This window comes from Lissotriton helveticus, chromosome 12, assembly GCF_964261635.1.
Source record: "Lissotriton helveticus chromosome 12, aLisHel1.1, whole genome shotgun sequence".
Taxonomy (NCBI): Eukaryota; Metazoa; Chordata; class Amphibia; order Caudata; family Salamandridae; genus Lissotriton; species Lissotriton helveticus.
This window is the reverse complement of record NC_136073.1, coordinates 105,204,891-105,230,187: the sequence shown is the minus strand read 5'-3', so window position 1 is coordinate 105,230,187 and position 25,297 is coordinate 105,204,891. Positions and strand designations below refer to the sequence as shown.

At 43.2% G+C, this 25,297-nt stretch overlaps 1 protein-coding gene across 1 annotated transcript in view; it reads left to right on the top strand.

The window, feature by feature from the left end:
- Positions 1 to 25,297, top strand: part of LOC144798548 (voltage-gated potassium channel subunit beta-3-like) — a 202,731-nt gene that overhangs the window by 37,953 nt on the left and 139,481 nt on the right. Inside the window, exon 2 of the mRNA XM_078669482.1 lies at positions 9,394 to 9,437. Within this exon, the coding sequence (XP_078525608.1) occupies positions 9,394 to 9,437 (44 nt within the window). The remainder of the gene's footprint in view (positions 1 to 9,393; positions 9,438 to 25,297) is intronic.

Sequence of the window (25,297 nt, the reverse complement as noted above, 5' to 3'; positions counted from 1 at the left end):
CCAGATTCCCTGGTTTCCACTAATGGATCATTACACAATTTTCCACTGTCTCTCATGAAGATATTGGTCTAGACATATGCATTGGTCTGCAGCCGTCTTGGTGTCAGCTTTCCCTCTGTTACGATATCAGTACTTAACTGATCATATTGATTCTGGTGCCTAAACATATATAAAGAAACATGTTTTTTTCTATAAATTGATGTGGACCTCCTTATTGAGCCGTGTGCATAATTTATTGACTGTGTGTGTATTTACATTTTATTGATATGGGTTGCTCGACCACACTGCCCACCAGAAGAGCACCTTTGGATTGTTAGAGCAAGCCCCGGTCGACCCATAAGGGAATACCTGGACTCTTTGAACGATATACCTCATTTTGGTATATTATATAAAGAGCCAGATTCCTCCAGTCTGTTTTTGTGTCATTCGCATTTTTCTTCTGCCCACTACCATGCATTGTGGGGTATTGCGCCAGTCGACTTAAACCATTGGCTAGCTTAACATTGGGTGATGGGATTCTGCCTTTTCAGAACGAGCACCTTCACATACAAAGTATGTGCCAAGGACTGCTAGGACCAACAAATATTTTTGCTTTTAACCATGTGTTTTTAGATTGATGAGGGTCGGCAACTATAAAGTTTTGCAAAAAACATGTTCCAAGAAAACAAGCATTAACATAGGAAAAAGGCAAGCAGCCACCTATGGACCTATTTTCTTTGGCAATGCTTGTTTTCAGTGCCCATAAACCTTCAGCTACATTTCTTTCTACAATCGTTTTGCTTGGGTGAAGACTAGCAATCATGTAGCCTCATTGCTTGACTCAGGAAACAGATACGAAGGCAGCATCGCAGGGGTGATAACTACTTTTTAGGTCGAAGCCTACCAGACACCGTGGCTGTCTCATTTGCTAACAACATCTTGTGGACATTCGGAAAGCTTCCCTGGGAATGTATTCTTTCCGTTGTTTACCATTGGCTTTTTGGTTCATAAGTCATATTGTCTTGCTTTCTATTTGCTGGCATTGTTTGTTTTAGGCTGTCCAGCTTGAGTATGTCCCTTCCCTTGCCCAAACATTACAGTATCCTTTGAGAGCCCTCTTTCTGTAATAATGCCTTTATATATTGTTCTTGTCACATTTGCTGTGCATGCAAAGACAGAGGTCAAATGTCAGGCTCCGTCTTCTGAGGGAGCTTGGTGTTTACTTTTATTTCTTTGATTTCAAATTGAGAGGATTTATGTGACAATCATGCTGTTTACTGGGGGTTATTTTGAAGTGAATCAAAACAAATCAATGCACTAGGTGATGACATTTTCACACATTATAGTTTTTGCTTTGCATCATTTTATCAGTAAAACTGTATGTCTGTGCAAATATAACGGTTGTTTCAATTGAAGATATGCCAATCTATTCTGCAGTCTTGCACTCGACGCCAATGCACTCTACTCTGTATCACTCCACTCTATGCCATTGCACTATATGCCATACCCTCTATGCCACTTTAATCTTCTCTGCATTACTGCACTCTATGCCACAGCACTGTATGGCACTCCACTATGCCCCTTATCATTCCACTCTACCTGCAGCCCTGCACTGTATGCCACTTCACTGTATTATGAAACAATCTACTTTACAGCACTGCACTCTATGCCACTCTACTCTATGCTGCACCACTCTACATCATTCTACTCTACGCCACTGCGCTCTACGCCACTCAACTCTAATTCACTGCACTCTACCCAATTTACTCTACACTACTTTACTCAAAACCAATGCACTCTACGCCACTGCACTCTACGCCAAATACTCTGCACCACTGCTCTCCACTCCACTATACTGCAGTGCTTTACCCCACTGCATTGTGTGCCACTCTATTCTACGCTTCACCACTGTATTGTATGCCACTACTCTTTACAGCAGTCTACTCTGCACCGCTCTACTCTGCCCCACTCTATGCCACTGCACACTATGCCAACACACCCTACACCACATTACTCCAAACCAATGCACTCTAAGCAACTGCATTCAATGCCAATCTACTCTGCACCGTTGTACTTTACGCCACTGCACCCTTGGCCACTCTACTCTACAACATTGCACTCTATTACACTCTACTCCATTAGACTCTACTCCACTCTATGCTACAACACTCTTCTCCACTCTATGCCACTACTCCACTCCACGATGAACTATACAACTCAGTATTAGCACTCCATGCCACTCTATTCCACTGTATCTCAATTACTCCACTCTATGCCACTCCGGTACTCCAATCTATGGTACTCCACTCCATGTCACTCAATGCCACTCAAATCTCACACTATGCCACTTCACTCTAAAACACTACTCCACTATACGCCACTCTTTGCCATTCCACATTACTATACTATGCACTCTATTCCACTCCACTCTACAACAATCTACTCCACTCTACACCACTCTACTTTACAACGCTCTAATCCACTCTAAGCAACACCCTCTAAGTCACTCCATTCTGCTCTATGCTATTCCACTCTATGGCACTCTACGACACTCTGACACTCTATTCCACTCTACACCACTCAGCTCTATAGCACACTACTCTAACGTATGACCTTTCACTCTATGACACTCTACGACACTCTACTCCCACCATGACACTCCACAACACTATGCCACTCCACGACACACCACTTACTGGGATTCAACTCCACTCCACGCTACTCAACTCTATTCTACCCCACTCCATGACTTTCTATGCCACACCATAACACCCCACTCTACTTCATGACACTTTACTTTACACCACTCCACACCACTCTCCTTTACATCACTAACATTTAGCCAAGCTGAACAACTGCCAACCTTACGTACACCATTGCTAAGACATATTGGCAATGTCAATAGCTCTTGCATAGGCAAGACCAACTGGATTTGCCCATGCTTGCTTCATATTCCTTCCCCACTCACATACAGTTTCAGGATTATCTGCAATACTCTAGACTAAACTAAGGGCAGAAATCAAATTCCCATTACAAGGTATTTAAGAGAAAGGTATGCTGATATAACCAGGGCCACTGGAATAATGGAACGTTACTGCTGCACTGTGTTCTACATAATAATGGATTTGTTGCATTTGCCACATACTCCATTACCTGCTGCATAAATTGCAGATTTAAGCAAAAAAATAAATTGGTACTAGCTCAAGAGGATCAAAAGTTACTAAAACGAGGTGGCAAGTGTTGCCACGCAGCTGAGGGTTCTTCACAAAGGTTGGCTGGTCACCTTTCAATTGCTTACTGCAGTATTTGGGTATTAAACTGGTTGTATGAGCTAAGACCTTTGTCCTGATAGTGTTAACGTGTAAAAATGACAAAATAACGAAGTAATACTATCACAAAATGTGCCCCGTCAAGCCGCATAATTTGATTTTTTCTTGGTGCATAATTTATAAAATACTGCAGCAGAACTTGTTTCTCCTCTGCTGTATAATTCCAGTGTCCCTGGAAATTAGATGTAATTTATCTGAGAAGGCTTCTGCCTCTCCGAGAAAAAGTATATAGAAATGAATTTGAAATTTGAAATTAGCTGTGTCTTGTCTTTTCTTGTGCTTTGGGGGAATCTAAACATGCAGCTCTAAATAAACGTAATAAATGTAATTTACCATTTGAAATTGTGCACTATATCAATGGGTTAGATAAAACCTGTCCAATGCGTCAATCAACACAACACGCATATGTCAGTGGGTTTGTCACTACTGCCCCTTTTGAGCCAATTGATCTATAACATGAAGGACACATTTTTCCCCAGAGGCATCTCCGCCATTTATCATTCTGGGATTGATGAAAGGAGCGTCATTACGTTTATTAATAACCGTACCTGTTATGTACTGTGACACGGACTGACACAGTAACAAGGGCAACACAAAACACAATATATTATATGTGCGTGAAACTCAAGTAAACAATGCTTTCAATTGAAGTTTTTGTAGTGGGTGCAGATTTCAAAATCAAAAAAACCCTCACAGGAACTGGAAAGCATCAATTAAGGTGCTTTAAAAGGAAACAGTATGTGAGTACACTCCACGTTGAACCTTTGATTGAAGGGGATGTTATGCCTGTGATGAAAACATACATTTCTCTAGTTATGGTTAACTAAGCAACCATCGGAGCCCTCAACCGCTGCACGTGCAGTCCAGATGTGACCCATACCAGGCACCCTGCTTGTGAGACCTGCCTGAGGCCAAGGTCGGTGCACCTACCCACAGCACCTACTGGCACAGCATGGAAACATCTGGGGCCAGGCTTTGTACCTACAGTAGCCCCCCTCCATGGGTGTGAAAACCGGGGGACAAACTCCTCCTGGCGCTTAAGGGGCTAAGAGGGAGTCTGCTGGTACCCAATCCTTTCTGGGCACTGGCAAACTCCCAAAGTAGGTAGCCGCATTCTAACTTCAAGGGTAACTAATATATGCGTGAGGTCATGAATGATGTCACATACGTATTGGACGGACATGGGAGGGATTCCCTAGCCTTTTCTGGGTCCATCCAAGGATCAAGCTGGTAGGCGGGGCCATGGGAGGGGCTAAGGGCGGTTCTTACTGCCCCCAACTCCTTTCTAGGCATGCCCACTAGCATGATCCAATGTGGGCGGGAGGAATGAGGGAGCGAGGGGCAGCTCTGCTCCTCTGACCAAACCTTCCATTCCAACACCAGAAGAAATGAAGGGGGGGGAGGAGGAGATTGGAAGGGGGGATAGGACTGTTCCTAGTCCCTCACCTTCCAGTCCCCACTTCCTCATCCAGTTTCATACAGCTCCTCCGTCTCTGACTAAGAGACACCCTGAGTGATGAAAGAGTTGGGTCTTTGTTCCCAGCAGCCAGCCAGATGTGGCTTGGATTTTTGTATGGCAATGGAGAGGGCTCTTTTGGAGTATGTGTCGAAGTGCGTGAGTTATGCGTGCTGTCTTGTGCACCATTACTTTGCATGTTTGTGTACATTTGTGGATGGCTGTGTATTTGTGTGATGTGTGTGTTTCTGTATGTACTCTGTATATGGAAACATATCCGTTATATATGACTCTGTAAATCTCAACAACCCCAAGCCTTCTTCTTCCCTGACACCTACCACTCTGCTCCGATTCCCACAGTGCCCAGCTCTCAACACCCTATCTTGTGCAGACTTTGTTTACATCCTCAGTTCACTCACAGCCTTTTCCTATAAAGGTGATGTCTTACCCTCCTCTTTCATTAAAAACCCGTCAAGAGAAACTCTATCGCCCCTCCTCACCATAATAATCCTCTACTTCACTCAAGTCACATTCCCAGAAGGTCTCAAGATAGACCAAATCCCCCTATTCCTGAAGAAACTCACACGAAACCCTAATACCCTCGCCAATTACTGATCCATTGCTCATTTACTCTTCTTCTGCAAGATCATTGGAAACGCATTGTAGACACAACTCTAAGATCACATCATTGCCAACCATTCCCTGCACGACCACTGATCTAGCGTCAGACCCTGCTTCAGCATTGAGACAGTACCAAACATGGTTGATGCCCTGCAAGCCACAGAAGGATGGCCCCTGCCTCCTGATATTGCTAAACCTCTCAACTGCTTTCAACCCTGTTTATCACCCACCCTCCTCCTTACATTAACGTACTGAATGGGGAACACTGGTAATATCTTTCACTGGTTCTCCACTTACCATCTAGCCAAAACCTGTCCTCTCAAATGGGCATTGACAGGTCCCAGAGGATTCCTGCTACCTGTGGAGTCTTCCAGGGTTCCATCTTGTCCCCATCATCATCAACCTCAGAGCTACATTGTCCTCAATTCACTGATAACAGCATCCCCATTCACCAGTAGACTGATGATACATAACTGTACTTCAAAGTCTCTTCGGCTGCAGACATACAACACCCCAAGCACTGCCTCCATCTCGCCGAAGGTTGGCTATCCAACACTTGCCTGAATCCCTAACATTGGCCATTAAGAACAGGGAACAACTAATCCAAACCTGGCTCAGTGACATGGACCTGGGTGGGCTTGAACCCCAATTATCACCCATTGGAAAGTCAGCCACATTCACCCTAGACACCAAACTCCCCTTCAAAGAACACATTGCCAAGAAAACCATAGTTGCCTGGTACCAGTTCTCTCTGATAAAAAAAGTAAAACCATTCATTTCAAGAAGCAACTTCAGAACAGCCTTTCAACACTTGCAAGTCGATGGTGCTTATGCCCTGCCACGTGGCCTCATGTACTCCACACCCGTCTCACCTACAGGGCATATGACATGCAGGGAAGTCTTTCTCACGGGCCTGAATGAATGTGAGTAGATTACCCCCCGCCCCCTCATGCACCCCCCCAAAAAAAGAGAGTATTCCACTGCCTCTCCTTGCCAGCTTGTACCACCTTCATAACCAGGGACATCTACTATGAGGAAATCACTACAGGCCAAGCCTCAAAAAATCACAAAGATTTTACTAGACCTGCACACCTAGGAACTTGAATAATCTATTCAACCTAACTGTAATGCTCTTGATCCATAAAGTGGGCTCATTATGTCATCCTAGGCAAAAAAAATATTTTGGAGAGCCACCGTTCAACAGCACTTTTCAATATATATGTGAGGTCAGCATTCCTGCTGTTCAAAAAAACCTATTTGATTTTATTTAGTAGACTAAACATTTGCTCCGTGCATAAAAAGAATCTACATCCCTGATTTGCCTATTAGTTCACTAATACCATTGTCATCAGAACAGGAGCAAGAATGCTTCTCAGTTCATCTTTAAAAACTCACTTTTAATAAATATTTCACTAAAGCATTAGATGGTAGTGCACTGTAGTTTACAGACAGCACATTTCAATTGAAATGGCCACATTTCCCACTAGCATGCAGATTTACTAATAACTTTATAGTGTATAAACAATAATTTGTGGAAACATATTTATCATTGGCACATTACCAAGTAAAGTGTTCTGATTTGTTTTCATCCTATTAAAATATTTATTTTTCATCTCACAGAATTACAAAACAAGGGCTTTCATAACTACTGAAATTTATTTTGAAATATTTGTATAGTTCACAATTTAGCTATTTAAATATGTGTTAGAATACAACAGGACATCCTACAGCCTTTCTCGTCAGACTTTTTGTATAGCACAATTGTCAGTCAGTTCACTTTCTAAAATTCTGTAAATTTGCAGTCAAAGAAAAAAAGTAATTGTAGATGTAAACTGACTTTTGACCTCAGTCTCTGAACACAGAATAAATGTGACAAAATAAAAACAAGATTTAAAAGCATCTTTAACTGTCCTTCACTTTGTGAGTGAACAGAACACCTGTTTGTCAGCTCGTCAGAAGGGAGCAGTAGACACTAAATATAGCTTGTCATGATAAAATCTGACTCGCCATAGCTAGTGGGCGACTATATTTGTCGAGACCTGTACTGACACTATGTGCTGTGAATTTGTGAGGGTTTCTGTGTAGATGTGCAAGTGGCTAGTATGTGTCCCTCTGAATGTGGCATTTGTATGTGTGTTTGTATGATTGTACTAGTTAAGTGTGCCTTTATGTGCTATGTGTGCCTAGTTGAGTATGTCATGGAATTATACAAGTGAGAGGCATGTGCATCCATAGGTGATTTATTTGTAATGTTGCCTGTGTCTGTGAAATTGTGACAATTCTATGTGTGCTTTTGTGGCAGATTTATCTGTGGTGGATCTCTTAGTGTGTGGTATACAACTATCATCTGATTCAGTGCGTGGTCGAAATGAGGGATCCGTGCTCTTCTTCAGTCTGTGTATTTTCCAAATGTGCTTGGGATTTAAGGGGATGACTGTATGTTAAGTAGTACGTATGCCGGCCTTTATGGAGGGTGTCCATGAATTGGGGCGATTTTATCTTTTAGTCTAGACCTGGTGGGGAGGGTCACAGTATTGATGTTTTACAATTCACCAGCAACAATATCTACTCCACAGTATCAACTTGCACTATATTATCAAGCTAAGTAGATGTGTAGCTAAAATTCATACAGCTACAGTTCCCTATATATACTGACCATGTTGGTAAGATTAATAGTGTTGAGTTGATATTAGTTCAGGCAAATATTTCTGCAGATAATATTGTGACTACAGTTGTAGCTAGGTGTAGAGCTACAATTCAGATGACACACCACCATCTTGTCTCTGGGTCCTATTCAGATCATACATGCCTTTACATCTTTCTTAATTTCACATAATGATCTGGTTGTAGCAGTGTTTGCATTCTTCTTATCGAGTGTTTCTAGTTTATAAGTTCATTATAAGGAGTTATTTGTAGCTGAGCTGAAGTGTTTATAGTTGTTTACTGGTTGTTCTGTAGTTGTAGTTGAGTGCTTTGTGGTGAGCTGTTTCCAGTATACATGGGCTAATTATTGTGAGCTGTTTGCATTTATGTTTGGGTTCCTCGTCAGGAGCTGTTTCTATTTGTACGTGGGCTTCTTCTTGACGAGATGTTTGTAAGTTACATAGGTATCCCTCAGAAGAAGTTTGTAAATATGAGTAATAATAATTTCTTCGTGTGGCTTACTCAGAAACAATTGTCAAATGGTGTTGGTCAACTCATTAGAAAGACTTAGTAAATTGTTTATGCACAAAAACTTAAACAGTTGAGTTTTGTCCAAAACCCCAAAAATCTTCTGGTGGCCTTAAAATTTGCACAAAAAAACAAACCAGATTTGTGAAAAAAAGTAACAATTGCAAGTGAAGGTACACAACCAAGTAAGACAATCAATCCTCCAATTCATGATGTGGTCAGTTTGTGTATTTGTAGAATTTGAGATTCAATTTTGCGATTGCTAGCCTGAATTAAAAAAGAAAACATTGGCCAAGCTGTATATTGCGCTTATCATCAATTCACAAATACCGAAATCATATCATGCCACCAATATAATTTTACAAAAGCTTTGTGTCCCCTTTCTTTATCAAAACCACAATCCCAGGACTTTACTGGAGGGTGGCAGGACTGGTGTGTGTCTGTGGTGGTCTAGATGACACGTCATCCGGCTGATTCAGATATGGCAGATCATGTACAGTCCCTTGAATTCTGAAAGAGGAACTGTACCCAAAGGAGAGTCCAAGACTGGAATTTCTTCTTCATTATTATTCCTATTAACAAGGGGCATCAAAATCAACTCGTAGAATCGTCTCCAGATTAAGCACGTCTTGCAGAAATTGTATGGCTTTCCATGACCACCCACCTCTAGAGAAGTTCTTCAACCAGCTATGTTCAGAAGATATTGTTCTCAAATGCACAATTATAACATAATTGCAGAGAGGTTGTTGCAAATTGTATGTTGGGTTCAAAATCAACAGTCTTCTTGAAAGCAAAATTTCTGAGCCATCTAACCCTCCTCTGTCTTTTTTCCTGCAGGAACCTGGGAAAGTCCGGCCTCCGCGTCTCCTGCTTGGGCCTCGGTGAGTATCATGCCAGTCAGTTGTTAAGATATTCTTTCTTATGTTCAAATTTCTGCTGTTTTTGTAAATGTTTGATCATGCAGGAATCAAGCATTGGTTCAGTAATGCTGGATTCTGTCAAGTGGGCACAAATAAAAACTAGTGAGTAAGTCAGTATTAGTACTTCTTCTGTAAGACAAACCTTGATCTGCACTCGTCATGTGAAGCAGAAAACGAAGAAATACACACATTATATACATGAGTTGAACATGTGCTCCATGCCAAAAAATAGGCGTACTGAGGCTATAGGTTGAGAAGCTCATCAGGGACCCTTCCTCCTCATGAATTTTGGTATTACAAGACCCGTATCTTATTATGTCGGCTGGGTGCCAAATACCTCTTGCTATTTATACATACACAGAGAGTAGCCTTAGATATAGCTCATGGCACACACAATAATTAAGAGACCAGTCTTGAGATGTTGTACTTAGTCTCGAACATTATGTTTTCTTTATTCCCAAAATAGACCGGTTCCAATTACCCAACACATGTTCCGTCATAATCACGACTTCATCAGGGCTAAAGATACCAAAAATAGTATAATCACTCTTCAAATACATCTTTAAATGACATATAAAGTACAAATTATCACCCCTTGACTTTCAAGGTGACATCCTCATTGTACATGTAGTCTGTGACCTGTGTGAGAAAATAGCCCATACTGAGGCAAGCAATTGCCCAGAAGTACATTCCATACTCAACAATGTGATCTGAGGCCAGTGCAGTAGGCCTGTCCCTTCCACCACTGGGAAAGAAAGCAATGATTCCTATATTGCGTAAGTATTGGTGGAGGGAATAAGGGCGAGATATACAAAGCATTTTTGTGGTTGCAAACAGCCCAATTCTGCGAGATGCTTTTTCAATGTACAGAATTCAATTCAGAATCTTTTTACTGAATCACAATTTCTTTTTGTGATTCAGTATTTTGAAAGGGCTTGTTTTGAGTGTCCCCTTCAAATAACGAATACGTATGGTATGTATTACTATTTTGCTTACAGTAATGCTTTACCACCAGTTTACAATTGGTGGTAACCATTTTGCAAAGAGGAAGGGGTTCCCCGAAGAAATATCTTTTAAGAGCGAGCAGCAGTCCTACAGACCATAGTCTAGTCTTAAAAAATAAAACTTCAAAGTTTCCTTTATTCCTTTTTAAAGTGTCCAGTTTTCCTTTAAGGAAAGAGGGCTGCTTTAAAATAAAAAGATTGCCTTATTTAAAAGCAATCACAGACATGGTGGTCTGCTGACCGCAGCAGGCCACCTTCCCTGTGAAGATTGCGATTCCTTATAGGTTGCAAATTGTGACCTACCTCATTAATATTCATGGGGAAGGTCAATATGTAATCTACTAGGAATCGCCATTTGAGATTAAAAGTACTTCATTCATCAGAAATACGGATTTCCTAATTGCTATCCGGAGATAATCGCAATTAGGAAATCAGTATTCCTAATGTTTGTATATCTGGCCCTAAAATTATTGGGGGTATTGCACTTCTCCTATGAGACAGGCAAGAGGAGACACTACATTTATGGTAAACATCACACTATGACATACACCTGGCGCGAAGAAGAGGCTCTCTTGACAGGATACATAGACTGGCCCAGCTCCGGTCCTGCCCTTAACAGTAAGATGCAAAGCCTACTATAGCCCTAATTACGATGGTGTTCGGTTGGACCGCTGACCACCATCGCAGCAGGCAGGAGACCGCCCGACAATGAGTTGGAAGTCCCATCCACCCAATTAGGATGAGACCGCCGTGCAGGCAGTCGGAAAGTACTTTTTTCTACTGCGGCTTGTGCTGCGGCCCAGGCAAAGGGCTGCAGCAGAAGCTGCAGTAGAAAAAGGCACTTTGTGGACATCCATGCACCCTGTGCCTGGCACCTTATGGTCTGTCCGCCACAAAAAGGCTGTCATAAATTGACTTTGAGGACCTGTAGCAGGCCTCCCTTCACCCGGAGGCCACTGGTTGGGGCCCGTGGGAGTACCCATGGGACCCCCTCTTTCAAACCATGCACAGTGTGACAGGCACCTTGAGGTGCTTGCCACAGGGTGCAGGGCTTTCCACAACCACCCCTTTTTGAAATGGGAAGCTGTCTTGTCGGTCGGAACACAGGCTCCTATTGAAGTCAATGGGAGTCTGACCGAACGGTGTTCAGAACCACCATAATCGTTTGGTCGGACTCCCCTAACCTGAGTCAGTGGGAAACCATTCCGACAAGGAGTTGGTCGGAAATCTTTCCAACCAACATCATAACGAGGCCCTATGCGTGCAAATTTGACCTCATAAATTACATTTTTCTCACAAACGAATATTAATAGGATATATAAATGTATAGGTAAAGTACAGCAGCTGGGCGCAGGCCGGGCTGTGGAAAAGAGTTTTTTGATCTAAGAAACAATACCCTTGTGAGGCAGCATCAAATTAACCTGAGAGAGGCCATGGACGTCATATAGGGGTTGCCAGGGGTCGCACCTGCGACCCCTGGCTTGCCCTTTGCTATCGGTAGCACTGTCTTTTGCGAACCTTGGACTCAGAGGTGGCACAGTCAGTGCCAGGAACACAGGTGCTGCTGGGGATCCACTCTCTTTATTTTCTGTTAATTTTTTATTACACTAATAGTGAATACATACGATATATTATTCACTAATAGTGTAATAACAAGCATTTGCAATGCAATAGGACTCGCATTTACGCAAGACCTATTGCATCCCAAACGGGAGTGCAGGTGGGAGGGAGAGAAGGCGAGAAGGCACGGACTAAGTGAGTGCGGGCGGGGGGGGAGAAGGCAAGGACAACGGGAGTGCGGGCGGGGGAGGGGGTAAAATTGGGCTCGAAATAACATGTACCGTACAGTGTAACATTCGAAGTAAAGGGGCCAATAGCCATGGAAGGGTACAAATGACGACATGGCCATATTAAGGCGGGACTAACAAGCCTCATAATCAGGCAAAAGATAGACTTTACGAAGGACAAAGACTGAAGCCAATGAAAAATATGGGCGGAGAGGGAGGGCAGCTTGTCTCCCATGCTCTACTACTGCATGCCTCGCAGAGTGAGCAGCGCATGCGTGCTGCCGCTAAAGCTTGACCTAAAAATGGAGTGCAATAAGCTGGAATATGGCCCTTTCATGGCAGCTGAAGTAAGTAAAAAATGCTTTTAAATGTATGTTGTGTGCATGCTTGCGGGTGAGAGTGTGTTTATGTGTGAGAGAGTGTATTTGTGTGTATGTGTGCGTGAGTGAACGTGTAGGTCAAAGGGCATGTGATACCACTTCTGCTACCCCTGGCATTTCAGTGAATTGATATCCGTGAGAGAGGCCAGAGAGATAATGACAGGGCCTCTTTTCCAGTTTCCTGTTCATAGGCTCTCGAACAGTTAATTACTTTTCACTGGCCCCAGACCCTGTACAAATGACGGTATGTTAACTTCACTCCATTGCCTAGTCTGGCAGCACTTGTCAATTTCTGTGTCCCTCAGAAGCCTGGAGACCAGTTAAATATTACAGTTCAGAAGCGGCTCTCCCCAGGCAGGGCCAGGCACACCTATGTCCTGCCATCAAGGATACGTTACCAATACCCCTACAAGTTATGGGGCATATTTACAAGCCCCCCTTATTTACGAGGCAGTGTTAAGTCACTTAACGTGGCTTAACACGCCTTGTAAATAAGGCCTGCTTTCATGCTATACATAGCGTGAAAGGGGTGGGCAATGGGTGCTATGGTGTACGTTCCAGCGCAACAACCATTGATTTTGACACTGCTCATATTTACAATATGCTCCGTCCATCACCACCCCCTTTTTTACTACTTTGTTCGCCATAAGTTGGCAGGGTATGCTCAGACGTGAGTCTCATGCTCACTTTGCCACTGGATTCAAGCAAGCCGGGCCGAAGACGGCTGAAAGGCCAGAAACCGGTCCTCGGAAGCTTGTTTCCGGTCCGGGAAGGCATGGCTTGGCAGTTTGGAGAAGTGTGGCTCAATGGTTAGAGCGGCAGACCCTGATGCAGAGGTCTAGCCCGGGACCAGGGTTCAATTCCCCGCCTCGGCGGGTCTTGGGCTCAAAATTCCACGGACCTGATAATTCTCGCCTCGGTGCCTATTCCAATCATAAAGTCCCACTCTGCAACTCTGGGCAATAGCTTGCTTAATCTCCACAATGGCCCCCACAATGCTAAGGATGCCTGGCCTCCACCTTGGGGGTGCCCAGGAGTGGACACGTCACAGGGAAAGCCAGGATGAGTTCCACAGCGGTATTCGTACAAGCGCCTTGAGACCCTTGCGGGTGAGTAGTGCGCTATACAAGTATCAATTTACATTTACATTTTTTATTGGTTCAGATGCTCCATCCATCACCACCCCCTTTTGTACTACTTTGTTCGCCATAAGTTGGCAGGGCATGCTCAGACGTGAGTCCCTTGCTCATCTTGCCACTGGATTTAAGCAAGCCGGGCTGAAGACGGCTGAAAGGCCAGAAACCGGTCCTCGGAAGCCTATTTCCGGTCCAGGGAAGGCATGGCTTGGCAGTTCGGGCTGGACTGTTCCCATGAGGCACAGGGTCAGACTGATTTGCATATGGCCATGTCTGAACTGGGGTGGCAGAGTGGGCTAAAGAATGGTGATGGATTAAATCCAGATCAGTTGACTGGGTGTGAGTGTTTGATTGGTTCAGATGCTCCGCCCATCACCACCCCCTTTTATACTACTATATTTACAAGGGCAGCATAAACATGGGGCAGTGCCAAAATTAAGACCAGGGAAAACCTGGTCCTAAACAGGCACAACGAGGAGAAATGTTAACATTTCACCTAGATTTTTTCTGTTCTCATGCGTGCTGCGTTGTGCAGCACACATAGAAACAGCAAAAGGCCTTTGATTGTTTATGTTCAGGAAGGGACACCTTCCTATACATAAATAATCAAAGGGCTCTTGCAGCCTGTAGCCTTCCTGCACATAATCAATCTATAAAAAATGACATTTCGCAATGGTGCAGTCCTGCATTTCAGAAGAGGCGTGACGTTAAGCCAAGGAGGCTAACGCCACACTCTGCCACTTCTCCAGTAAATATGCCACTATGTATTTTAAGGGTTGTAGTACAATACCCTTAAGCCAGGTTTGCGCTAGAAAAAAATAAACAGCTTTTTTGTAGACCCATACACTAACTCAAAGGGGTATATTTACTAAAAAATCACGCTAAATAGCACAGCGACAAGAGCAGACATGCTGCACTGCATATCTCTCTTGATGGCAAGAAATCAGGCTGGCTAGCATCTCATGCACAGCTTTGCAACGCAGTGCATAGGTGTCTACATCATGTCTAGAAAAAGTTTTGTACTGGAATGATCCCTTCTTAAATAAAATACTATGCTGATTCATTCTTTAAAACCTTTCCCACATTAGCTATGTGCTGAACAATGCAGCACACATGCAGACTCAGCAAAGTGTGGAGACATGAAAACTATTCTCTTCTCCTTGAGGCTGGTCTCAAAGAGGCGTTTGTTTTGGGGCAAAGCCCAGTGTACAACTGTTACTAGATAAGGTTTTGTTTCAAAACTGATTGGTGGAAGCATGAGAACGACCATGTACCACCCATATGTGCTGCAGGACCAGGGTAGGGCCGGCCGCAATCCAGCACTGCTGTGAATGGGTGAAGGCAAAGTACTGTAGGGGTTGGCAGCCCGTGGTGGGCTGGATGCAGAATGAAAAAATAATTTCCTATTGAAAAAAGAAAAGGAAAAAGCTGTGGTGCGCTGCCAGTAAAGGCTGCACAACACAGCAGGTGTGGGTTGTCCATATTGGGTTGGGTGTGGTGGCGTTGCCCACATGTCGTTGGTTGGGCAAAGGGCCTGCCCTCAGGCCAACCCCAACTGTGCTCAGCTGAAAATTATGCACTGCAGGGGTTTGATGCCCATTGGCGATTGGGTGCAGGGACAGGCCAATGGGCAGGTCCTCCTGCCTACCCCACTACATGTTGCTGAAGGCAGTGAACAACATAGGTTTGCTGACTCTAAAGGGTTGGGGCTTCTGCTACCTGCCACAGTGCATAGCCTAATCTGAGGCACCGAGGGGGTTAAAGCTCACAGGTGCCTCAGTGCACTCTGTGGTAGGCCCTTTTAGGGGGCTTTCAGACCCAGTCCTAGCACCTGGAGGAGTTGTGGCAAGGAATATGGAGCATGTCTTAAATTGCTTGGCCGATGATATGGAGGGCGGGTGATTGTTGCCTCCTTTGAGGCCTTCTGTCATGGGATTAAGCTGTTTCTCCTCAAGCCATGCAAAGAAGGGGTGGGCGGAATTTGCGTATCGTGCTACGCAAAGCTACTCGAAATGGTAAATAATCTCTGCGAGCACGCAAAAGTTCAGTGAACACGCAGAATTGCTTGTTCTGCCCATTCGCAATGCTTTTTACCTGTTCATGAACGCTGTTTGCATGCTCGGGGAGAAGTATCTCGCGAACACGCAGTTTGAAAGCACAAACAAGCAAACAATTCTGCAAAGCTGCGAACCGAGGAATTTTTGGCAATATCGCATTTTCCGCGGACCGCGAAATTACCCAAATTCCGCGAGCGCAGCGGAATTTACCTCCCAGGCCTAATGCAAAGCAGTGCTTGCAGAGTGGCGCTGGTTCGATCATAAATACCCGGCAGCTAATCGATAATTGCACGAGGCTCTGAATACGATTCTGAGGGACTCTGTAGCAGTAGCAGCCCTCCGAAAGTGCTACAAATCAGTAACTGCTAGGCGGTGGAGGGAAGTGATTACTAAGCTGTGGGATACATTAGCCGATGCAGCTACTACTAACAACAGTATATCTTTCTGCGGCGAGGTGGCAAGTATGAGGTCTACTAATCAATATATGTCCTAAACCAGCTGCCAAACTGATGGTGCGACACGGGAGGCACTCCTTTCCCTGATTTATGCTGGGGCAGATGCTGAACCATTAATACCGGATGTCCCGGGTTTGACCCTGCCAGAAACCTTCCAGGAAGTCACCTGCTACATAGGCAGAGTGCAACTGGCAAGTCCCCCGGCCCAGATGGGATCTCATCGATCTAATTAAATGTAACTGATCTCTGGGCCACGTTGCTGACAAATGTTTTTAATAGTCTGAACCATTGTCAATGTGCCAACCTCGTGGGCTTCTCAACTATAGTGCCACTATTCAAGAAGGGGGATCGGTCTTTGCCAGGATCATGTTATCGGACAGATTCCTTAATAGGTATACCTGCAAACATTTTGAGCAGGGTTGTATCTATTAGGGTGCTGGAATGGGCAGAAGATAATAAACCCTTGTCATGAACCCTTGTCAATATCGCTTTAGGAGCTGGATGGGAACAATAAAACAGTGTTCAAACTTAAACTTCATCCTGTGAAAATATACAGTGGCAAAACAAATCCCACTTTATCTCACCTTCATGGGCTTGTCCATGGCTTTAGGCCATGTCAATCGGCCAAACCTCTGGGAACTCCTACTGGACAGGGCGCATCCTCATCCATGAGTGAAGGGTCCAGTGCTGGGTGCGAATTCCAGGGCAGTATTTCATGGGCTTGCTTAATCTTGTATCCGGAGTCCGCGATCCACACATTATACTGGCACCTCACACTCCTGGGCTCTTCTTGTGCCTCTGCGCCTTCGGCCTTAATGAAAGATTTGCCCCTATATGATGATTTACAGTTAGTGTTGAGTGTTTTTGTTGATTTTCATGTGTTTCTTCAGTGGCAACTTGAACCTGTGGCAAGATCAATCCCAAAACAAGGCATATTATAGCATGCCTGTATGCATAACTGACTTTAGCATTAGTGCCGCTTCCAATGCAACAATCTTTGTTGGTGCCCGAATTACCTCCTTCTCCATTGTCTCTCTCACAACCACCCTCCAGTGGGGCCCCTCCTCTATCTATTGCCCCTCTCTCATATCTCTATAATTTAATTTATAGTGGTACTCAGCCCTGTGGAGGTTGTCACAGCGCCAGGATACCCTCCAGGTTGAGTTGTGTGCTACACAAATAAACATAACACAACAGCGGTTTATAACATATACACAAGGAGGCAATGAAGCATGCACATGTGTAAATCAAAGCATAGGAAATATTATAAAAGCCAACGAGGCTTATGTAGGAGTCACATGGCAGCCACACTGGTAGGCATTATAACTTAAGAGTGCTTGGTCTGGAGAAACACAAACAGGATTCAAAACGTGGTACAGTGGGTTGGGGTTAGCTATACTAACAAGAAATTATTGCTACCCATAAGAAGCCTTTTTAGCAACCTTGAAATAACAAAAGATTGAGGTAAAAAATTGGAAGGTTCTAAAGCTACGCATTGCAGTTTGCATGCAGCTCTTTGATGCTGTTTCATACCTCACTGTGCTATATTGGAAGAGTTGTAACTTATGAACGAATATAACGCTTTTTTACGCATCCTTTTTCCCCGCGTGGAATTACAACGCGGTCGTTATAATGACCGCATTGTAACCAACTCAGTCGTTGGAACGACCGCGTTGTAATTCCCTGCGGGGAAAAGTTTTCGTGGTAAACAATGTTTACCCACTAGGTCACATCCATTCTTTCTTTTTTGGCACAAGATGAAAAAGTAATTTGCCCAGGATCACATGTTGAGCCGAGGCCAAACTCAAACCTGGATCCCCAGTTCCAAAGTCAGTCACTCTGCCCATATTGGACATTCAAGGGAATCTTTATCATTATCAAAGAATTATCCAATCAGAACCCCATTAAAAATAACCCATCATGACGCAGGAGCATGGCGTAGCCTTCAAACTGAAAATCACAAATGTCCCTAACTTTATAGAGGCCAAAACAGACCCATGTTTGCTCCCAACCCCTATCCTCATTATAACAATATGGTCCACATTCACATCCTTCAGTCCCAGGGAGGCAGAAGATCCCTTGATTCTGGCTCAGGATAGGATGTACCCCGTCGCCCGAGCCTTGGACTGCATCTAAGAGAAACAAATTCCTTCCAGCTCTACCAGCGCTGGTCACACACCCAGTCAATGAATGCCTGAGAAGCATGTGGTGGAGCTGATAAGACCCTTTGTAATCGTTCCCCGTGATTACCCCAAGAGTACCTTGCACTTCCCAGGAGGCATCAGCAGATCTAATCTGATTCACCATTTGCATTTATTTCCCCTCAGAGTGAGTGTCCCGTGATGAAATCACGATGACAGGCCCTGCTTCCCACTCTCCCTTTCTTCCCTCTGTTTGCTCCACTTCCGTGTAATGCTGAACAGTGAGTGGCATGCGTTATTTTGCCTCTGGGCCTGTGGTTCACCTGTTTTTTATTTTTTTATTTTGTTTGTTATCGAGGTGCCCCCTCTTCCTTGCTTCTTTTCAGGTGTTCGCACCCATTTCCTCCTTCTGTGTTTTTTTTAAAATCCTCCTCTCGTGTGCCAGCAGGCTGCATTGGTATTTCAACGCCTGCATCCGCTGTGGTGTTTGTTGCATGTTGCAGTGCTGGTGGCGAAATGTATTGTTGGCGGAGACGGGGCATGAAGGCCGCACGTGCTTCAGCTACCAGAGAAGTAGGCTGCTGTATGGTGGCACGCTCAGAGCAATTCAGAGGCCCAGACTTTGAAATGGTTTCAGGGCTGAACCTAACCACTTCCGGTCAAAGAAACTGCTATAAAATGGAGTTGCTGATGCAAGCATTCCATCGAAGACCTGCCACTATAGGAGTTAGTTATTGAAGAATAGTGGAGAAGAAATCCCTGTTTCTGTTTATATGTGGGCAGACTATTCCTAACATACACCTGCGCTCCATATTGGCACCGTGACGACCCCGTAGCGGTTCCTACACATTCCTAAATTTAGTAGGGTGTATAATTTATTTCAGCTGAAACACTTCTGCAAAATTCATTGGGAATTTACAAATTACTTGCATCATGAATGTTTATTTTAGATTTACTAAACAAAAAAATACATACATGCAAAAAGTATGTCTAACTAACATCAACATGGAGCCAAAACCAATAAATATTCAAGCAGGGCTGGCTTTAGGGCTTTAGCACTATTTCTGCTTTAGCATTTTGTTGATTGTGTTGTGTTATGCTGACGTACCTTAGATTATAATACTTTTAGTTGTCAATAGGCTTTTATCAATAAGTTCTGTGATATAGTCTGGGTAAATCTGTGCCTAAAAGTTGGGACACTTTTTGACTTTTGGTTTGAATTCACCCTGTCCCTATTCTAATATTAGAGTACCTCCCTCTATTGTTATATATATCAGACAGCACTACAAGGTGTAGTGTAGGAGTGGCATTTCATCGATACTGGTAGGCAATATAGTTAAAGTTCTTATTTAGGAAAGGCACATATTGAGAATTTAAAACGCAACACATTGTTAGGGGTTCTCTTTAATAATAAGAATTGTTTTCTACCCAAATGAACCCTTTTCACAAGATTAGGACAATGAAAGACTGGGCAAAAAACATATAGCTCTAATATATACCTTGCACTTTGCATGCAGCTCTAGGGTGACAGTTAATAACTCAATGTTCTATATTGGACTTATAAACGACCAGTAACAAAAGGAGCTCTCTGACAGAAGCAGTAACCGACTGCCATATTTACATTATATGCACTTTGGTATCTGCATTGTACACTTTCTTAGCAGCAGGCATTTTAACCCACTGCACTACCTTAGGATGAGTCAAAATTTCCACTAGACAAACCTCTGGTCTCTTTCCAGGAAGACGATTAATCACTGGACTTCTCTTGACATTTTAATTGATGTTTGAAAGTTGCTGGAGGCCAGGTACGAGGCAGCAGTTGCTTTTAAAACGATGAAATACATTTTCAAAAATGACACCCCCACTCCAGGTCAACACTCAGTGCAGTCCCACCGATCGCACCGCCTTAGAGCCGGCCCTGTATTCAAGAACCAATGAGGTGTACTGGAATGCCAACGCATGAAGCACCAGCACTGGAAAAGCATGATGCACTACAGGCCATGATCTGGGGACAGCAGCAGGGTTATTTAGAGAGTTTTACAAAGCGCCAACAAGACCCTAGGGTATCAGAGCGCTGTATATAGAAATATCATTCACCTTATCATAACATATATAGTATCATCAATAAAAAGAGAAACAAAACACAAAAAGTTCTTTGGCAATGACCGCTCAATAGCGAAATTTCACGCAGCTGACACCTTGCGTATGGGCGGAGCATGATTCACTCTGATCCAGACCGTTGCGGAAGGGATCTGTTTAGTAATATACTTTTACCTCTTTCTTGAAAACGATTCATGACGGAAATTTGAGGAGTCAGCCCATGTCCAGCTCATTATGGTAGGAATCTGTCTTGAGACGTTCTTTTAACCTCTTTCTTGAATGCGCTAGTCAATGGAATCGACTGAATCTCAAGAGGTAGAGAGTTCCATATTCTCGATACCAATCCGGAGAAGGTGTAGGCACTGGTCTTCATTTTTCTGAATCCAAGAGGTTCCAATGGAGGGAACTAGCCCTCCATGGGAGCAGCACCCTCCAGAGATTCTAGGCTTTGTGCGTCAAACAAGCTACCTTCAGATGGATCCTGGCTTAGAATGGGAGCCAATGGAGAGACTCGATGGAGAGACTCGATGGAGGGTGTGATATGGTCGAAACATCGTGTTCCTGTTATCAGTCTCACTGCAACATTGAGGGTTGCCTTGAATGGTGCAGTTCATGAGTTTGGTAATCCCATTAGGGTCACATTACCATAGTCTGGTGTGTAAATGACTAGGGGTTGTACTGCGATCTCGAAGTCTGGTGGTGGGATTAGTGGTTCACACACTGTGTGCAGATGAACTGATGGGTGCTTGCATCTTGAGGTTCTTACCTAGGGTTATCCCCTGCAATTTAGTTGACTCAATAATGACAGTTTTGCATTTCAAGGCCTCCCGGTAGTAGATCCATTCTTGCATGGTGGGGGGAGTGGGGAGTGGTGAGCTGGGAAGAGTAGCAGGAATTCAATTTTTAAGGAGTTCAGTTTCAGGGGGTTTCTCGACAGCCAGGTTTGGGTTTCTACTAGAATGTCATTGAGTCGGATGATATCTTCGAGGGAGGATATCATTAAGTACAGCTGATTGTCATCAGCATACTTAAGGTACGCAAGGTTCACTTGTTTGAGGATCACCGTCAGTAGTTCCATATAGAGCTTAAGAGTGGGCGGAGATGGTGGATCCTTAACGGACTGCTAAGTCTAACCGGGATGTGTTTGATAATTAACCAACCACTTTGATTCGTTGTGGGTGATTTTTTAGAAAGGAAGTGAACTATTTGAGCTGAACCTCATTCAGCGTTCTAGCAGTTCTAAGAGATGACTGTGACTGGCCATGTTGAATGCTAAGGAAAAATCGTTCCGTCCAGGATTTGGATTGCATCATTCATGGCTGTTTCTGTGTTGTCTCTTAGTCTAAAACCTGATCGGAGCTTGTTGATCAGGTTTAAAAGTTCAATGTGATCACAAAGTTGGCTGTGTGCACATTTTTCTGACAATTTAGTCTGGAATGGGATGTTCGCCACCGGGCGAAAATTGTTCAGATCTGTCAAGTCGGCACATGTTTTTTTCAGGGTAGGTGTCACTTGCTCAATCTTCAGGCAGTCTGGGATTGTGCCTTGGGTTAGTGAAGAGTTTATGGCCTTCGTTCACAGTGGGACAAAAGTTGGCTGAGATAATTTATGAATGCAGAGGCAATGGGGGTGTTGAAATTGGAGGTTGGTTTCAATGACACTATGATCTTCAGGAGCTTAGTTTTGTTTAGAGTCTTGAACTTGCTCCAGGTTGCCTCATGTTTGGCCTTAGTGGAATGGCTGAAAGTTTGAGCCTTCTGTGCAGCAATATATTCCCAGTGGGCTTGGTGTATGCTGATGCTCAAATCCCTTATCAATTCTCTGACAATGGGTATCGAGTTTTCAGTTTTCATTATTTTCTCTAAAAAGTTTAAGAATGTTTCACCGTGCTCCATGGGTGTGTTTCTGATCTAGATGGTATTATTTGACCCGGTTTGTTATTTGACAATTTTGAAGAGTTTACCTGGCCAGCTTCTGGCATTATCTAGTTGGGATCTGAAGAATAATGCTTTGGATTTCCAAATGAACTGTTTGTAGTTGTTTCTAAGGTCCTATAGCGGTTTTAGATACATACAGGAGGGTTCACGCCCCCAAGGTTTGTCCGTAAGTCCGAGTCTCCTCCTTTGTTCATGTAGGTGTTGGTTGTACCACGAGCAGTGTAAGTTGCTTTTGTATCTTTTGAGGTACAGTGGGGCTACTAATTCCATTATGTCAGTCACAGAATTTTGTGGAGGATGGTTAATCCTGGAATAGCAATGGGTTTGGTAGGTCAGGGTTGATGTGCATTGGCAGACTTGTGTGCAGTGTGCAAATCTCCTCTATCCTGACCTGCACCACAAAATGCTATGACTAATACTCAGTCATTCTAGAGTCCATGCATGGACCTTCTTTTCTGCCATGTGTCATCTGTTCTTTATCATTATTTAGATATCTGCACAGAGCTCATACAATACCCTCTTATCCTAACCTTTATGATTCAATAACAAGTTCAACATATGGTAGGATATGTACACTAATGGCATACAAATATACATAGAAGTCTTCAAGGTAACAGGTGATTGTCAGCAAGTCATGGAATGTTTCGCTTGTGTTCACAACTGGACACACGATGACTGGCGCGGTCTTAATGCCTGAAGACTTAGATGATTCTGCTGGTGACTGGTAACCCCATCACTCTTCCTTTTGAGATCTTCAAGACCTATTGTTACCATTCCTTCAACATATACATAGAGAGGGTGTTTGCTCTGCCCCACAGGAGTATTGCCTGCCCACCTCATGCTATTGACTGGGGTATCATTCCACCTCCAATGGAGAACTTGCAATGCCATGCATGAGGGACTTATTTGCGTCTCAAAAGTGCACTGAATCATCCTACCTTAATTTCTACATCTCTATAGATACAGTAAATGCAGAAAGTAATTTCATTCATTTTGATTTTTCACTGCAGAATGCTTTCTGAAAAGTATGTTAGTCAAAATGCAGGCCAAACCTTTTGGGTGTGCCAATGCTTGTTATTACCTTCCTTCCGTGAGCCTGACTTCAACACTTTCTCAAAATGTCGTAGTCTGGATTTTATTGGTAACAATCTGACAATGAATGCACTGTGAACAAAGTTCCAAAAACAGGTCTTCAGCATCTATGCGTCATTTGAAGAAGTATTCCCCTGTCGTTTCTTCCTCAATCGATCTCTACTTTGTTAGCCGTGATGACCTCCAGAATTGATTGCTGTAACTGAATATATAAGGGCCCAAGCTCCAAATAGTGCCAAACTATGCAGTTCGCCTCATCCTAGTTCTACAGGGTCAGTAGCGCAGCAAGGGTGCTTTGTGCCCTAATGCCATCAAGGAAAATTGGCTCCACTGATCCCGGGATCCCATCGGCTAATAAGAGACAGCCATATTTAGGTTTCAGTGGGCAACTGAAACGTGTTTGCCAGGGAGCTAGTACTAGTGTACCTGCTACACTAATTACCGTTGACCATCTCTCCACCATACTGACATCACCACTGGCCGTTGACCAAAGAATGGTTTGAATTCAAGGGCTGAAGCCAGGTGCACAAAGACCTTAAAGCTGACACCATCCTACCTCGCCAATCTCCAAACAGAGACCCGACGCCTCAAGTCAGCCATCTAAAACGGACTCTTCACTCACCTGATGGAGAACAGAGATCTTGGGGGCACGAACAATCATTCACGGATCGCTGACACAATATTATGGTAAACAATATCGTTGACAAAAATATTGCGTGCAAAATATCGTTGACCACAATTATTATAAAGGTAAATACAAAAATATCGGAGAAAAATATAACTGACACTAATATCTCCAAAAATATCGATTTTTAAATATAAAAAGAGTTTAAAGTAGTAAATGTTAAATATGTTAATATATTTCAATATAATGTAAATGAAATATATTACACTAATATTTAATACTATATATAAATACCTACTTATATAAACACACAAACATATATACGTGTGTATATTTATATAAACATTATTTATGTACATAATTTCATAGAAAACCAAGTAGGCGCAGACTCAGGGAAACGCTGATCCAAAGATTTAATTACCAGTAGCGCGTATCTACTGTGAAAGCAGTCTTACTCACACACCTGTGCGTGAGTAGACTGCTTTGACAGTTGAAACGGTTACTGGTAATTAAATCTTTGGATCAGCATTTCCCTGAGTGTGCGCCTACTTGGTTTTCTAAAAAACTTATGGCAGCCGGTGAGCTCCACCGGCAAAGCGTACCAACTACCCATGAGCGTGTGGGGGCGGAAGGAGCAATCGAGCAATCAAATAGATTTATATTTCTGTACATATAGTGTAACAGTAAAAATATTTATTTAAAATTATATTATTAGTTGATATTTTAAATGCATTACTATGTATGTATATATATAATTAATTAAACATATTTATTTTAAACGATATTTTTTTTATATTTAAAATTAATATAAAAATATATCTGTGTGTGTATATATATATGTATACAAATATTTGTATTTATGTTAATAAATATATATATATATATATATATATGTATATATATATATATATATATATATATATATATATATATATATATATATATATATCCAATCAAAGTTGCCCTGAAGCAAGAACACGCCAAGTAGCAGGCATGAATCAGTAAAACCACAGGCTCGCAGTCCCAAGTTAAAATGTTCCTTCCCTTACGCGTTTCAAAGCATTCCGGCTTCTTCATCAGAGGGAAATCACTGGCTAACAGAAAACG